Source organism: Prionailurus bengalensis, chromosome C1 (assembly GCF_016509475.1).
Source record: "Prionailurus bengalensis isolate Pbe53 chromosome C1, Fcat_Pben_1.1_paternal_pri, whole genome shotgun sequence".
NCBI classification, from domain to species: domain Eukaryota; kingdom Metazoa; phylum Chordata; class Mammalia; order Carnivora; family Felidae; genus Prionailurus; species Prionailurus bengalensis.
The window spans coordinates 2206725-2222687 of record NC_057345.1 but is presented as its reverse complement, the minus strand read 5'-3'; the positions used below and the strand labels follow the sequence as shown (position 1 = coordinate 2222687).

General features: G+C 59.0%; 1 protein-coding gene across 6 annotated transcripts in view; it reads left to right on the top strand.

Moving 5' to 3' along the window:
* CEP104 (centrosomal protein 104) overlaps window positions 1-15291 on the top strand; it is a 35514-nt gene extending 20223 nt beyond the window's left edge. For 3 of the 6 annotated variants that reach the window (XM_043573606.1, XM_043573604.1, XM_043573605.1), the window contains 10 exons: window positions 2332-2538; window positions 2901-3017; window positions 5034-5073; window positions 5527-5593; window positions 6127-6235; window positions 8337-8475; window positions 8637-8704; window positions 11768-11849; window positions 12038-12043; window positions 12832-15291. In XM_043573606.1, coding sequence (XP_043429541.1) covers window positions 2332-2538; window positions 2901-3017; window positions 5034-5073; window positions 5527-5593; window positions 6127-6235; window positions 8337-8475; window positions 8637-8704; window positions 11768-11849; window positions 12038-12043; window positions 12832-12947 — 951 coding nt within the window. In that variant the 3' untranslated portion in view covers window positions 12948-15291. Of the gene's footprint in view, window positions 1-2331; window positions 2539-2900; window positions 3018-5033; window positions 5074-5526; window positions 5594-6126; window positions 6236-8336; window positions 8476-8636; window positions 8705-11767; window positions 11853-12037; window positions 12044-12831 lie in introns of all 6 variants that reach the window. The other 3 variants (XM_043573608.1, XM_043573607.1, XM_043573609.1) reach the window with 2 other exon arrangements.
* Window positions 15292-15963: the final 672 nt, after the last annotated feature.

Sequence of the window (15963 nt, the reverse complement as noted above, 5' to 3'; positions counted from 1 at the left end):
GTGCCGAGTCCGCAAGAACGTCAGGTTTACGGAAGTGCAGGGAGTTTGTGTGCCTGGACAACCCAGTGCAACTAAGAAGCCGCTGGAGAGACACGGCCACAGCAGAGGCCCCGCGTCCCTGGTGCCACATGGTCCGCACGGAAGCTCTGTGCACGCCACCAGCGTGTTGGCCGGATGCGGACACACGGTGCCCGGTGCAGCCCACGCAGCCGCCCCGTACTCGCTCCTGTCGGTGCGGGAGGGCAGGGTCCGTGGCGTGATTTCAGTGCCGTCTCTCCCTCCTCTGTGGACTCCGCGTGCCTGGCTCCCGTAGGAGCTTCGACTTGCAGTCTGTTGGCCGTCAGTGGTCGCTCCTGAGCTCCTGTCTCTTCTTCTCCAAATGCCAGGGGCAGCCGGTGGTAGCCCCCGTACACAGTACCCAGCCGCCTCCACCACTTCTGGCGGCAGCAGCCCCGCGGCCACGGGGACCTCCATGTTTCTCGCCCCCACGTTCACTCCGTGCTCCCCAGCACAGAGCCTGGAGCCTGCCCCGCACACTTAAATTCCTGTTACGGGCGCCCCGCTCCACGGTGCCAACGTCAGCATCGGTTCTGGAAGCTGGCGGGGGCGGTGCCCGCGGCTCTCCCCTGCAGTCCTGGTTCTGGAGGAGAGACGGCGCTCTGGCCCACGCAGGCCCTCAGGGCCGCCGCTTCCTCCTGGGTCGCCGCCACCAGCTTTCACGCACAACCTGGGAGGTCACTGAATGAAGGAAGCGACGAGAGGGTGGTGAGGGTGTCCTTATGGGCCACGCTGCTCCCACCACACTTCCTGTGACCGCAGTGGCCCACACACACAGGACCTGGGAAGGGTGCCACGGCTGTGTGCACTGAAGAAGGAGGCTGGCCTGTCGAGCCCGTAGCCACGTTCAGGTCCATCTGAATGCTGGAAGGAGTGATCCTGATGGAAGGAAAAGAAGAAAGAAATGAACAGAAGTGGGAAGGAGGGGTCAGTTACCGCAGGAGCAAAGTCCCGAGTGGCTCTGGTAAAGACTCAGCGGGCTGGCTGCGTGTGGAGCAGGGAACAACAACACATGGGCTTCACGGAAGCCGGACCCGATGGCAGAGGTTCAAGAGACAAGAAGGAATATGAAACACCCCCTGGACGTCTGAGAAGGTGAAGTGACTGGAAATGCCACAGTCGGTGCCCTGTGTACCGGGGTCCCCGTGACACCTGCAGTGGCCAGTCACCACGTGCCTCAAGTCTGCAGGCACGGTCCACGCGGCCCACGACTACGCAGGAGAAGACGGGGTCCCAGATTCTAAGGGTGTGCGTGAACGCTGGAAGTGACCTAGCGATGGACCGCACTGTCCAGGCTGGACGCCCAGGGCAGGGACGGCTGGAGGGAGGTGACAGACAGGAGGAGACGGTAGTGGGTGCAGGAATGGACCGGAGCCCCAGTGGGGTTGGGGAGCTGTCAGGGAGGGAGTACAAGAAAGTGGGGAAGGGAGGAGACCTAGGGGCGAGCCGCTCCGGGGGGCGGTGGGGGGCAGGCAGGCTCTGGGGTAAAACCAAAGAGCCCGTGGCCAGGCTGACGCCATGGGAAGTGAGCAGCCTGGCGTCCAGACCACCACGGGAGGTGTCGGTCCACTGTCGCGGCAACACCATTCTGCGATGGGGTGAACGTGTCACCACAGGTCCCCGTGACAGCGCCTGCGGCTGAAACAGATGGGCGTCCTTGACAGAAGAGTGTCGAGCAGGAAAAGAAAGCTCCAGAAAGATAAGCGCAGGGTGCTGTTTAAAACATTAAACACACCATGGTTCACGCACACTGATGCTAGTGGACTAGTGGACGGGTAGGAGCTTGCAGGTCTGCTTCGGGAGAGCCACGCCTCCAAGGAGCACGGGAGGACAGTGGGCCCAGGAGGCTTCCACGGGGGACTCACGCCATCACCGCGGTGCCTCGCTTCTGAAAGACAGAGGTCCCACAGAGACACGGCAGAATTACAGCTTTGGTGATGTGGATGGTGGACGTGTAAAGTTTATCACCTTTGCTCTCCTCCGTGATTGGAATATTTTGTAATATTTAATGTGAAGTTTATGGAAGGTTGTAACCTAAACAAATGCTTGTTAGTGTGTTAAGTGGAAAAGAGCAAAACAAAGTTACATATACGACCAGAGTTCAATCACGTTGTGTGAGACACACGGTGAGAAACTCTCTGTCGTAATGGAATTGTGTGGGTGGTGGTCTGTTTTTGAATTTTCGTCATGTGCCTTTATTTCTTTTATGCTGGAAAAAATACTGTTATTGTAAGAATCAGTAACCACAAGAACCCCTCCCAACTTTATTTTTAGTTTTCAGTGAGTGCCCTGGAGCACAGAGTGTATGAGGTTCGAGAGACAGCGGTTAGAATTATTTTGGACATGTATAAACAGCACCGGGCTTTTATTCTAGAGTACCTCCCTCCAGACGACAACACCACGCGCAAGAACGTTCTCTATAAAACAATTTTTGACGGATTTGCTAAAATAGACGGCAGACCTACAGATGCTGACACGAAGGTACGTTAGTTTGTGTGAAACCGCGATCTGATCCTGTACCGAAGGGGTTATTTGGTCCCCGACTAAAGTGACAGAGGAGCTCCACGTAGAGGAAACCGGCACTCTGAGCTCAGGTGCAGGCCCTTGCACTTGCTGCCTGTGAGACCCTCAGTTTTGGAGCAACGACAGCTGAGAGAACATGGGCGATTTTATCTGCCCGTAAATGTTTTCAGGCCGATCTGGCGAATTTACTTTGAACCCTCGTTACGTTGTCAGCCACCGTTCTAACATATAAGAGATGTAATTGATATGCCGTAATTCCCTCCCAATTTCGAAGACCATCCTAAAAAGCTGTTCTAACGAAAAAATAATTTTCATATCAGGCACAGAAGAAAGCGGCTACAGAAGAAGCGGAAAAACGAAAGAAAGAAGAAATTAGAGCTTTACAAGGGCAGTTGGCAGTGCTCTCCGAAATTCAGGCCGGAGTCCAGCCTGGCAAGGTCAGCGCATCCTTCCCCGGTCGCCGCTGTCGGCCCCCCAGACAGACGCACGGCAGGCTCGCGTGACTTTCTGTGGCCTCAGGCGGGTGGCTGTTTGTGTTCTCTGCTGCGAGTGCTTCTAAAACTAGTCTGGGGTGAATAAAGGGACCTCCCACTAGCTGCTCTGCGTTAGATTCCGGGTCCCCACTCTTCACCTCCCGGGCGGTGGCACGAGCCGCTCGCAGCCGCTGATGTCTAAAAGCAGGGCCGCCTGGGGGGAGGTTTCCTAGAGAGGAAACCTCTGGGCTAAATGGTCCTGGTACAAGGACATTTCCTCTCCGGAGCTCCCGGCCTCCTTCAGGGGCAAAGGAGGAAAATGTGGCTGAATGTGAAGATGTGATTCCCGTGCACTAAAAAGGGGGGGTTCAGGTAGACGCTCCACCTCAGGGAGCCCAGGGTCCTCCGCCTCAGGGGGACGTTGTCCGTGGGGGGGTCAGGAGGTGCTTGGGGGATATAAACACCGGCTGCATGCCACTGATTTCGTAATTTGGTTCCTTGAGTAGAAAGAACGTCTCTCTAAAAGAAAGAAAGGGGGAGAGGGGGTGGGCAGTAGCCACGGAGGAGCGTGAAGTGTCAGCTGTGCGGGAGAGAACGTTCCAGGGCGTGGCACCCAGCAGCATCCCTGCCACGAACAGTGCTGCTCTGACCTTCATCCCTTGGGTCCGCCGGTGGGCTGGGGACGGTGTGTGCCAGAGAACAGAACAGACAAAACTCCCCATCCCCAGGGACCCTGTCCTCTCTCAGCAGCATCCGACAGCAATCCAGATACTCAGGGAGCTTGTCAGAGAGAGTGGGGGACCGCAGAGGAGCGGCTTCGGAGGAGGGGCTGCCGCCTGGCGCCTTGCTCCGGGGGGCCTCTCGTGGAGCTTGTCTTGGGAAAGGCCTGGCGACAGGAGGCCAGGGCCCGAGCCTGAGCACCAGGGGCCCTCAGGGGCGGCCAGAGCCGGGTGGCTGGCGCACGGGGCACCAAAGATAACAAGCTGAGTGGACAGCTGAGTGACTCAGGAAGCTGTCTGAGGGTTTCAAGCAAGAGTAAATCTGCTCTCCGAGGCCTTCACAGGGCCACCAGCCTTCACGCAGGAGGACTCCTGAGTAGTGCCCCCGGCCTGGAGAGAGGACCGTGCGGGCAGAGGCGAGGAGGGTGGCCTGTGCGTGCGTGAAGTGCAGCCTAGGATTCGCCGGTGGGCTCATGGAGGTTGCGTGGGGGGAGGGGGAGAAGCCCAGATCTCTCCCAGTTTGTGCCCCAGTTTGCACCTGGGGCACTGGAGCCTCGTCCACAGCAGGGTGGGCGGGGCAGCTGCTAGGCCTGGTCAGGAGAAGCCGGGGCCTGGGACCCCCAGGGAGAGAAGGCTGAACGCTTGCTCATCCACCCCGGGGGGCGGCAAGCTGGGGGGCCGGGGAGGGCACCCCTAGCATGAGCAACTAGGAAACGGGAGACGGCTGAGGAAATGACGTTTGAGGGGCACCCTGGGCATCCACAGGGCAGGGCGACGGTCACGTGCTGCCCAGAGCTCACAGCACCAAGGTGAGCCACTGGAGAGCCAGCGGGGAGCAGGGGAGCGGCAGCAGGGACAGGAGCCTGAGGCAGGGACTTGAGAGGGGAAGACACGTATTTGGGCGTTGGGAGCTCACAGAGCTGTGTTACTTGTTGGTAGAAAGTCTGAAAACAGGGCCGCCTTGGGGGCTCAGTCAGTTGAGCATCTGACTTGGGCTCAGGTCATGATCTCGCGGTTTGTGGGTTCAGGCCCCGCGTCGGGCTCTGTGCTGACAGCTCCGAGCCTGGAGCCTGCTTGCGATTCTGTGTCTCCCTCTCTCTCTGCCCCTCCCCTGCTCATGCTCTGTCTCTCAAAAATAAGTAAATGTTAAAAACAAAAAAAAGAGAGTCTGAAAACAGAAGAATTTGCTTTCAGGGTCAACACGCCCTGGACAGACTGTGTGCAGCCATTTGTCCCTGACCCTTCTGCTCTTGTGTCTTAGGAGGCGACGGCAGGCCCCGCGCTGGAGGCAGACAGTCAGGGTAGGTGCTCGGTCCCCTCGGCCATTCAGCAAATACTGGAGGGCGGGACATTGTACGACCTTTGTTAACTCACGTGCTTTTAAGTGTATTTCACACCAAACTGGTTACTAAAACTTTGAAAATAATTTCTACAAAAGGTCATTTTAAAAAATAACCTTTTGGGGCGCCTGGGTGGCGCAGTCGGTTAAGCGTCCGACTTCAGCCAGGTCACGATCTCGCGGCCCGTGAGTTCGAGCCCCGCGTCAGGCTCTGGGCTGATGGCTCAGAGCCTGGAGCCTGTCTCCGATTCTGTGTCTCCCTCTCTCTCTGCCCCTCCCCCGTTCATGCTCTGTCTCTCTCTGTCCCAAAAATAAATAAATGTTGAAAAAAAAAAAATAAATAAATAATTAATTAATTAATTAAAAATAACCTTTTTTTTTTTTTTTTTTTTTCATTTTTTCTTTCTCATTTCAGACACGGAAGGAGGGAAGGCAGCCGCACGTCCTGCCCCGGAAGTCCCCGCCGCTCACTACTTAGATAAGTGCGTGGGGTCATCCTCAGCCCGGTGTATAGAGATGGAAGGGACCGGCCACATAAAATGCGACTCAGTAGATATTTTCGCCCCAGCGCACTGCGAGCCTGTGGGCTGATAGGCTCGCGTCGCTCATTTGTACGAGTTGGTAAATTGCCCTCCACGCTGAAGGGCTTAACTCTGGGTGTGTCCGGTTTCCCCGCACCTTACCCAACACTGCTTAGCGGCCGATTGTCAGAGGGCTGTTAAAGGTACCACATGTGACAACAGCGAAGCACGTCCCCTGTGCGGCCGCCACAGCGCATGTGCAAGGAATTTCAGTAGAACACCTTTGCCTTTTTTTCCGACGCAAGTTAGCGTTTCTGCCTGATTGTGCTGGCGGGTTAGAACTTGCGGGACCCGAAGCCGACTTGTGTCAAACAAGTGGGCCGCCCCCCCCAACGGAGCCTCCGGCCAGGGCAGCGGGGCCGCCCAGGGAAGGCGAGGGCACGTGTGCATCCAGGCCCCTCCGCGCCTCATCTCTCGCACCTGTCTCGTTTCAGTTTATGTATCTTCTGTGGGGAGAGGAGTGAGTCCTTCACGGAGGAGGGCCTGGACCTGCACTACTGGAAACAGTGTCTCATGCTGACAAGATGCACCTGCTGCAGGCAGGTCAGGCGCCCGGCCGCACGCGGTCCCTCCATGGCCCGTCACAGACCTGCCCCACGTGTAGCGCTCCCCGGGGAGAAGTCGCGGGGAAAGTGGCTGAATGGCTGTCACCCCGTTTGCTTACTTTTTCCCGCCATTTTAAGCGAGCCGTGTCCCACGTACGTAAACGTGCAGGCACACCTCAGCGGTAGGGTCCCGTTCTGGACCACCCGGGAACACACAGAGCGCAAGAAAGCGAGTCACGTGACCTTTGTGGCTTCCCGGGGCGCGGGGAAGTTACGTGTGCTGTGGCCTGTGGTCTGTTCAGTGTGTGAGCCGTACCTAAAAAACGACGTGCGTGCGTCACACACGTACTAAAAAACGCTGGCCAGCATTTGGGCTTCTGGCAAAGTCCTATTCGCTGATCACAGGTCACCGTCACACATACGACAGTGAAAACATTTGACGTGTTGCAAGAATTACTAAAACGTGATACGGACGCAAAGTGTGCAAATGCCGCCGGGACGGTGGTGGCGAATGACCCCGTCAGTGCAGGGTCGCCGCAGCCCCTCCGTCTGCAGAGAACGCGGCATCTGCGAAGCACGTGACAGGAGGTGCCCGTCCGTAAAGCCATGAGTGTGAGAGCCTGCGGAGCCCCCACAAAATAACACACCCGTGTCCCCAGCACCCAGGCCCCTCAAAGTGCACCACCTCCCCCCGCCCTGAGTCACCCCACCGTCCTGATTTCTGACACCACAAGTTAGTGTCGCTTGCGTTTTGGGTTTACGTGATAGAACCCTACAAAGTGCACCTACTTTATGTCAGGTTGGTCTTCCAGCTTTATAGTGTTCTGTTGTTTGAGCAGTCCGCGATTCATCCCTCCATCCTACTGTTTTTGGAACTCAGGTTGCGTCCGGTTAGAGCCTATCACGAACAGCGCTGCCACAGACACTCTTGTATCCGCTCCCAGTGCGCCTGCGAACGCGCCTTTTTGGGTGCATCCCCGGGGGCGGAGTGGCTGGGCGAGCCAGCGCTGGGCTGCGGGGCTGACGCAGGCCGTGCTCCGGAGGGGTCTTAAGGGCTCCGGAGGGGTCTTAAGGGCTCCGGAGGGGTCTTAAGGGCGTGGGGGGCTGTGCCACATCCTCGCCAGCTCCGTGGTTCCTGCCCACAGTGAGGTGCGGCCCCTGTCCATCCGTCTCTTGGCCACCCGAGTGCCCTCTTTTGTAGAATAGCTTCTAGTCTCTTGCTCACGTTTTGAATTGCGTTGCCGGCCCCGCTCTACTGATCTGTAGTCATGCTTCAGGTGCACGGACCGGAGTCCTTGGCCAGCCCCAGGTGCCACAGTTGCCCTCTCCCGCTTGGGGTCTGGCCTGTTTGTCACCCCAGCGTGTCTTTTAAGTTTAAACGCTGCCCACCTTGTTCGTCTTGCCCGTGGTTTACACGTTGTGTATCTTGTTGAAGAAGACTCCCACCCCCGGATTTGCAGGTCTTCTCTGATGCAGTAAGGCCTTCCTTTTAATAAAGGAGGAGAATGAACTTCTGGCCTCTACCTTGGGGCTCTTGCAGGCTACACAGCAGCTCTCAAGTAGGCAGAGCCCCCACCCCCACCCCCCACAGCCTGGCAGTGCAGACTTCTAGCCTCCCCCCAACTCCCAGCCCGGGTTGGTGGCTGGATTCCCAGCAGGTGTATGAGTCCGTGCATAGTGGTCACTCCTGCTGAACGTGCCTGGGTGGTGAGAGACTCTCCTAACAGTCTTTCTGTGACCCCGTCTGCACATTCTTACAAGCAACAGGGAGGCAGGATTTGAACCCAGAGGCCACACGGCTAAGCTGTTGCGCGGCTTCCTGCGTGCGCTGCGGGGGTTAGCCATCGCTCCTCTGTCCCCCCCCCCCTTGGCAGTGTCCTCTGTGCGCTACCACCATAACACAAGGAGGGAGACACGGGGGGCACGGGGTCTTCAGCAGAGCATAGTGAACGCCCGAGGAAGCCCCCTGGGGCCGGTGGGGTCAGGACCAAGTGAGAGAAGAGGCGTGCGTGTTCCGGCCCTGGGGAACAAGTGCAGGGTGGTGCCGCACGCGCCCCGTGCTCTCAGCACCCTGCTTCCTTCTGCATTTCTGGATGCAGGTGGTCGAGATCTCCAGCCTGACGGAGCACCTGCTGACTGAGTGTGACAAGAAAGATGGGTTTGGAAAGTGTTACCGCTGCAACGAGGCTGTTCTGAAGGAAGAGCTGCCCAGACACATCAAAGCAAAGGACTGTAATCGTGAGTGCCTGCTCGGCCCCGCCCAGACCCCTCAGTGCCCGCTGTGCCCCCCGGGCCCTGCCTGGGGAGGCTCCGCGTGGAGCGCTGGCCCGTCCCGTGTCTATAGCTCCTGGCTCAGGTCTCGGGAGGAGCTGAGCCTTGTCCCGCTGATGCCGTTTCAGCCGCCAAACCGGAGAAGCTGGCAAACCGCTGTCCTCTGTGCCACGAGAACTTCTCACCGGGGGAGGAGGTGAGGACCTAACTGGAGCGTGACCCTACCCGGGGCTGACCCGGCAACGAGGCTGTCAGGGCTGGGCCGCGGGTGGGGGACCGTGAGTGTTCGGGGAGCACCCCGGTCCTGCTTCAGGTCCGCCTGACACGCTGTCACCTGCCGTCTCCCGTGAGTTCTCCCTCCTGTAGCGCCGTGGACCCTCTGCGGGGGCCTCAGCTCTGGGTGGGTGAGCGCGAGGGGCTTTCGCCTCTGTCTGGGCGCGGCACCCCTCTGTGCGCTGGGGCCCTGAGTGGCGTCTGGGCCGACGTGCGGGTCTCTTCTCATTGCTGCCATCCAGCCCAGTGCAGTTGGGAGGTTCCACCTCGCAGACGACTGCAAGCTCTCCTCCCTTCCCCGGCGCCGGGGACTCTGGCTCCCGGTTCCCGCCCCCCTCCTCCCTGGGCCCCCTGCTCTGAGCAGAGCAGGTCTGAGGCTCGTGTCGGAGGTTCGGCTGACACGACAGTGGTGATGTCCTCCGCGTGCCAGGCAGGGCGGTTCTGGGGACCTGCCTCTGGCTCCGTCGCTTCCGCTCCAGCCCCCTTAGCCGCTGCACCTGCAGTTCCCCACGGGTCCCGCCGCGGGCTCTCCCTGCCCCAGCCGTCTGGGATGTGCCCACGAGACGGCTCAGACCCAGCCGTGCTCTGCAGCTCGCCCTCGACCTCCGAGAGCACATAGCAGACGGCCCCGCGCCCACGCCGCCGTCCCAGGCCCGTCGTCCCTCTCTCAGAAAACGTCAGATACACAACACAGTGCGCGGCAGAGCAGAGGGGCCCGCAGGCACCCCTCACGCCCCATCGCCGGCTCGCGTGGCCGTGGGCTCGCAGCCACCCCTGCCTCACGTGCACCCAGCTGCGGCTCCCCGCCCAGGCCACGCTGAGGTGCAGCCAGACGGCACGTCGCTTCCTCTGGAAATGCTCTGCCGTGGGGCTCCGGAAACAGTGCTCGTGGAGGCGCTCTCGAGAGCGTCCCCCAGCCTCCCCTCGGGGTCAGTGTCCCGGCCCCCGGTGAGGCCGCACGCAGAGACTGCTGGATGTGTTTCTAAGTAGCCTCCTCCGTGTGCTCTGTTTTAGAGTTTGGTGAGAAGCGGTCTGCCTGGCAGGGTTTCCCGTGGGCTGGGTTTCCCGTGGGCTGGGTTTGCGGATGGCTTCCCTCCCGGCACCGTTAAGAGGTCGTTCCCGCCCGGTTCCTGTGAATCACAGGTTGGCTCTATAGGCCGGGTCCGTTTAAACCTCAGACTTGCCCGCAGCCACTTCTTAGCCAGTGGCCCGCCCTTCCGTGACCAGACACATCCCACGACCGTCAGGGACCGTCAGGTCCACACAGCCCAGCCTGCCACCGTTCAGTCGTCAGCTGGGCCGCCGCTTCCGAGAGAAGCGTCCCTCCCTCTGCCCTGCAGTCGCCCCGGGGCGAGAACGTGTGTGCCTCCCGCATGGTCCACGGGCTGCACAGGAGCAAGCCGCTCACCAGCATGTCCCTTAGTGTCGTAAACACGCAGACTCAACCGGTGTCCTGCAGCCTCTCTGAGGCCTGAGTTGCCTGGTCTCTGGCCAGCGCGGCCTCTCGGACGGGCTCCTGGCCTTGTTGGTCGGACCCCGGTGTTCTCGGCACCCCCCGGCTGTTGTCACGCTCTGCCCGCTCCAGGCCGGCCCCGGACCTGGGCTCCCTCCGGTGGAAATGGATATTTTAGAACAGCATCGGTGTCTCCCGTGCTCACAGCTACCGAGTTGGTCACTGTCGCTGGCCTTCCCGGTGGACAGAGCCGGGTGAAAATGCTGACATGACCACCTCGTGAGTTCAGCCCGACATTTCCGACGCACCCTGTGTCTCCCGGCGTCCCCTTTCCCCAGCCCAAGGGTTGGGTTCTCAGAGCCCCGGAGATGCCAGACCCGCCTGCCGCCCGTCGTCCACGCGCGCTGCGCGACCCCACACGCAGCACGTGTCTGGCGGCAGTGCCCAAACTCGGGGCCGCGAGTCCCCGTTCACGTCCTTTCCGTGTCCCCTGGCGGTGGGGGGTCCACGAGCTGTTTCACAGCCACAGTGCGTTTACGGTCATCTGCTTTATTGTGTATTCGGTTTGGGGGGGGGGGTAAAATTAAGTCCTGTAATCATATGAAACGCTCGACCGGTTCTGAAGTCTGTAAAATGGGACATACGCACAGAAGAACCGAGAGCAGCCGCAGTCCCTGCCCCTGCCCACCACCCCTCCTTCCTAACAGGGCCGTTTTTAGTGGTTTTCCCTTTTAAAAGTCATGTAAGTAGTCCTCACGTGCACACGCCTGCTCTCCGTTCGCGTGTGAAACTCAGGCTTTGTGTCCGGGGTCTGATTTCTACCGTGACACTAGCTGTCACGGGACACCCGGTCCCTGTGTGGCTGCCGTCATCTCCTGCTCCGCGCGATGCAGACCTCAGCCCCTCTCCTCCTGGCAGCTGTGTCCCCCGGCATCCGACAGCTCACGGCTCCAAGGCCAACAGCAGGCCTCTCGGACTTCTCTGCTTGCTCTCGGTTCAGTGGTCCATGCCTGCAGCCAGTCACCACACGCTTGGCGGCTCAAACATCCTTCTATGATGTCAGTTTCTGTGGGGCAGGAGTCGTGGGCACAACTGAACGGGTCCTCTGCTCCAGGAGTCACCAGGCCACAGCGACACGTAGACTGGGCCGCGTTCTCATCCGTGGGCTCGGCCGGGGGGGGGGGGGTCTCCCGAGCTCCCCCAGCGCTGGCAGAATTCTTCTGTCACTACAGGACTGGGGTCCCTGTTTTCTGCCGGCTGGCAGCCAGGGGCCACTCCCCGCTCCTGGCGGTCACCCTGCCCCGTGTACTCCCCGAATCCACTCACGTGCACGTGCTTATGTGACAACAGTCTGAGCGCGCTGTGCTCGGAGGTGACGAGGACGGAGGGGCTCCGCGTGCCGCGTCGGGATGTGAGGTGCGGCCACGTTGGGAGCTGCGGCCGCCTCTGGTTTCAGGTCTGACAGGAGCTCAGCTCGTCTGCTCCCTCTCGGTCGCCTGGTTGACGCGGCGTGTGCCTCCTCTTTTGTTTCAGGCGTGGAAGGCTCACCTCATGGGCCCCGCCGGCTGCACGATGAACCTGCGCAAGACGCACGTGCTGCACAAGGCTCTGCCGCCAGGTGAGGTCTGGGGCCTTGCTGCACATGGGTGCCACGTGGCGGGGTCCCCGCACCTCTGGGGTCACACAGACGTGCTTCCCTCCCGTCTTCACGTCTGGCCGATGGCCCTTAGCGAGTAGGCTGGTGTGTGCCCAGAACCTCTTGTCGTCAGCACCACGCTCGCTCTTGCCTGAGGGCTCCCGCCGCGCCGCGTCCTTCGGGCACACACCCCTGCTCCCGGCTCTCTGCATCGCCAAAGCCGAGCGCTTGGAAACAGACGGATAGTAGACTCACAGATACCGCCGCTCCCTGCCTCGTAAATTGTAATTGCAGCTGCTTTGTGTTAGATTGAGAACGCCGACAGGAAAGCAGGGCGTTTTTCATTAGAAAATTCTTCCTGACGAAAAACCGTGGACGGACGTTCTTACTTCAGGGGCGTTAATAAGTGAGAGAGTAATAAAAACGAGTGTGACGGGATGTGGGCTCTGGGCTCCACCTGCCAGATACCCGGCCGAGGGCTGAGTGTGGCTGACGCCCCCCCCCCCCGCACCCGGCCACCTCTCTCATAACGGAGGGAATATGGGCACCTGGAGGGAGCGCCTGCCCGGGGCGACTCAGCCTGGAAGCGAAGCTGTAGTCACGTGGCTGCTCCTTTTCTTCGTTTCTGGAGTTGAGTCTCTACAGCCGACACCCGGGTAAATGAGCAAGTTCTCTTTCTTCCCGCCCTCGGGCCAGGCGTCTCCTCTGAGCCCGCTGGGGACGCACGAGCCCTGCTCCTCAGCCCGGCAGCCAGCTCCCACACGTGCCCCGCTCAGCCGGGCCGGGCCGCCTGTGGACCGAGTGGCCGCTGTGCTGCCCCTTGCAGACCCCGCTGGCGCTCTGCTTGTCCCCCGGGCCTGACGACACCTGGCCGCCATGCCCTCACTGTGGCTTGGCGCTCTGTTGGTGTGTTAGTCTCCCTGCTGACACGGGGCCTGTGTGTTGTGTGTTGTGTGTCCAGCAGGTAAAGGCCCAGCCACGACCAAATCAGGGACCTCCGCATCCAAGGTCGGAAGCAAGATCCCTACCCCAAAGGGACTGAGCAAAAGCTCTGGCAGAACATACACAAAGCGGTGACGTGACCCACATTCTGTCTCCTTCGTCCCCACGAGGGACTGAGCAAGTTTCTTGATTGCGAACCATCTCTCCTAAGATCCGCCTTTGGACGTGACGACCCTGTGCTCCGCCCCCGCCGTCCCTCCACCCGTGGCCCTGCTGTCCTCTCCTGCCACTCCCTGTGAGGGGCTGACGCAAGAGCCTGCGTCCGGGGTTCAGACCAAGCTCACCGCGGTTTCAAGCAACCAGGCTTCTGGCCTCCGAGGCCGCCGTTGCCAGAAGAGCAGCCATTCCGTTTGAAGGGGACCGACCTCCCTGTCCGGGTCGGGTGTCCTGTGAGCAGAGCACCCTCTCCTCAAGTGCTTGGAGTGGTTTCCATAAAGGCTTCGCTGTAAACCTCGTGCACGTCAGTCTCTCTCCCACGTGGCAGAATTTCCGCAGGGCTTTGGCTCACTGGGCTGCGCGAACCAGCCGGGAGAGAGACGGCGGGCAGGGATCTCGGCGGGCGCCGGCCCCCGCCCAGCGCACCTCCCCACTGTGTGCGGACCCCGCACCTCCTGCCGTCACGAGAGGGAAAGACGCACCTGCGGTCGCCACGCATGGGTCCCCCTGCAGCACCTGCCCCGCTAGGGCCCCCCCCCCGACCCCCACCCCTGCCACCGTGCGGAGTGCTGGGTCCCGCCCGACCCCAAGCTGCAGCCCCTGGGAGCCGAGCCTGCCACCCTGTGGCTCCATCGGGGCTCTCCTCCCGGTGCTTCCAGCTCCTTCCTTCTAGAACCACACCTGTGGTTCTAGAACAGAGTTAGGACCCGCCTCTCCACCGATTGTCCTGCGCCCTGAACACGTGTCGGTCAGAACAGCCCTCTCTCAAACCCCTGAGCAGGCATGGCCTCGTCCTCGACCCTGGTGGGGAGCAGCGGCGCTTGGTTAACACGCGCGAACGAGCCTTCAGCGCGGACCAGCAGGCTCGGGTGTCTGCTTTGGGCCTGTCCTGCCCCTCACAGATCTACGAATCGGAGCCCTAAGTTCATTTGTCTCAAACACGCCCCGTGACACTTCAAACCCCAACATGGCTTAAAATGAAGAGACCAGCCCTCGTGTCCCACAGAAGCGGTCCCCGGGCTTCGTGTCCAGGTGGCCGCGGGGCAAAGCCAGGGTGTGTCCGAAACCTGCTGGGAAGCGTCCCGTCTCCCTTGTGCCGGCCTGCGCTCCCGCTGCCTGCCGGGCCCCCAGAGACCCAGGGAGGCCGGCCCTTCCCACCCCGCCCGCGGCCCAGCATGCTTCCGTTCTCCCGAGCGGTAGGCGAGTAGACAGCAGGCCTCCGGGGTGCCGCTGAGAAATGGGTGGGATTTGTACCGCCTCATCAGCATACACACCTGTTTACTTCCCCGCCGCGTGAAAGAAAACACGTTTCAGAAAACCCCTCATAGCCGTTGGAGCAGTGCGTCCCCCGAGTGGGTTAGTGACGGGGAGTTTGCGCTAACCACTCTCCGTTCTGGGTGAACTAACACTTTCGCATATGGTTGACTCAAAATACAGCAAGAATAGGACTAAGAGAACTGCCTTTGCAAAAAATAACTCAATTAAGAAATAAGTAGTGGGGAGAAAGAACGTAAACCTTCATCAGACAGAGCAGAACACAGACGCCGAGGGAACTGGGACGCGACCCCTCCTGGCTCCACAGACCGCGGCCACGACCTGCTCCCTCCTCCTCCAGGCGAGCCGCTCCGTAACACGAGCAGTGATGAGAAACGCTGGTCGAGGAGCCATTCTCTTCCCTCTAATCAGCACTCGCAAAAAACATGTATGTAATATTTTCCATATATCGTAACTCCAAAAAGATTCATAAAAATATTTCACTTTAGTGATGGAACAGTTGGATGCGTTCAAGACGGTTAGCCTTGCTGGTTACAGAAGGAGCGGGCGTTTCTGTCGAAGTGAGCTCTGCTTCGCGGCTTTGCAGAGCTTTGCAGAGGTCGAGGCTGTTAAGGAACTGAAAATAAAGGACAGGCAATTCTGAAGGAAGTGTAGGATCCCTTGGCCATTTATACATAAAACTGTAAATTTGGAACAAGAATTAATAATTTTCACTATGAATATGTTGTGGATATTTATTTCTCTTATTTTCATATTTCAAAATATTTTAATTTAAAAGAAATGTGTGTATAAATTTGGCATCAGAATACACATGTAAATACCTTTAATGAAAATTTTTAACTTTTTAATGTTTTAATATAGTTTTCTATTTGTCTTTATTTCAGGCACCAGAATTATAGTATCTAACCAATATATTTTTGTTGTTATTTCAGGGCCTAGGGGTCAGTTCACTCTGAGCATGTTAACACAATAAAAAGGTCACAAAACATCCTGTCACTTTTATTTCAAGATTGTAACTAAAAGGTGAACGGGTTGCATGCACTCTGGCCCACACCGGGCGTGGCTGGGGCGGGTTGGGGCGTGGGGGGGGGGGGGGCCGAGCCTGGCCCCACGTAGGGTGTGTCGAAAGGAGTTTCCCGCTGAAGAAGCTAAAGAATTTTAAGTGCGTGTAAATTGGAGAGAATCGCTGACCCGCTTTATCTTGTGGGATAAAGTCGGAATGTTGGGGGGGGGGGGGGGGCTGCACTTACGGTCTCTGCACGGGCTCCTCCCTTTTGACAGAGGAACTTTTGCCGGCCAACAAGGCTATTTTGCTTTCAAATAAGTAAAGCGGCAGTATTTTCTCTGTTGATTTCTGGAGTGTTTTTAAGCTTTTATTAGTTTTGGTAATTGTATAATTGCTACCGTTTTGAAGTTATAACGTACAGGTGCTAGGTGTGTGCACTGCACGAGTGCAGGACGAAAGAGCACGCTTTCCAAAGAAGCCAAGGGCAAGCGAGGGGCGTGCGCTGCATTCACACCTGCAGAGATGTGCGAGAGGGAAAGAACCCGTCCGTGTGCTGTTCGAATTAGGTGTTCGTTTGTGCCGTTGCGTATTTGCTCTTAAAACCTAGGCCCGCTGAGCGGTTTGGTGCGTGTGCAGCAGCCTTCCTGGCTCTTG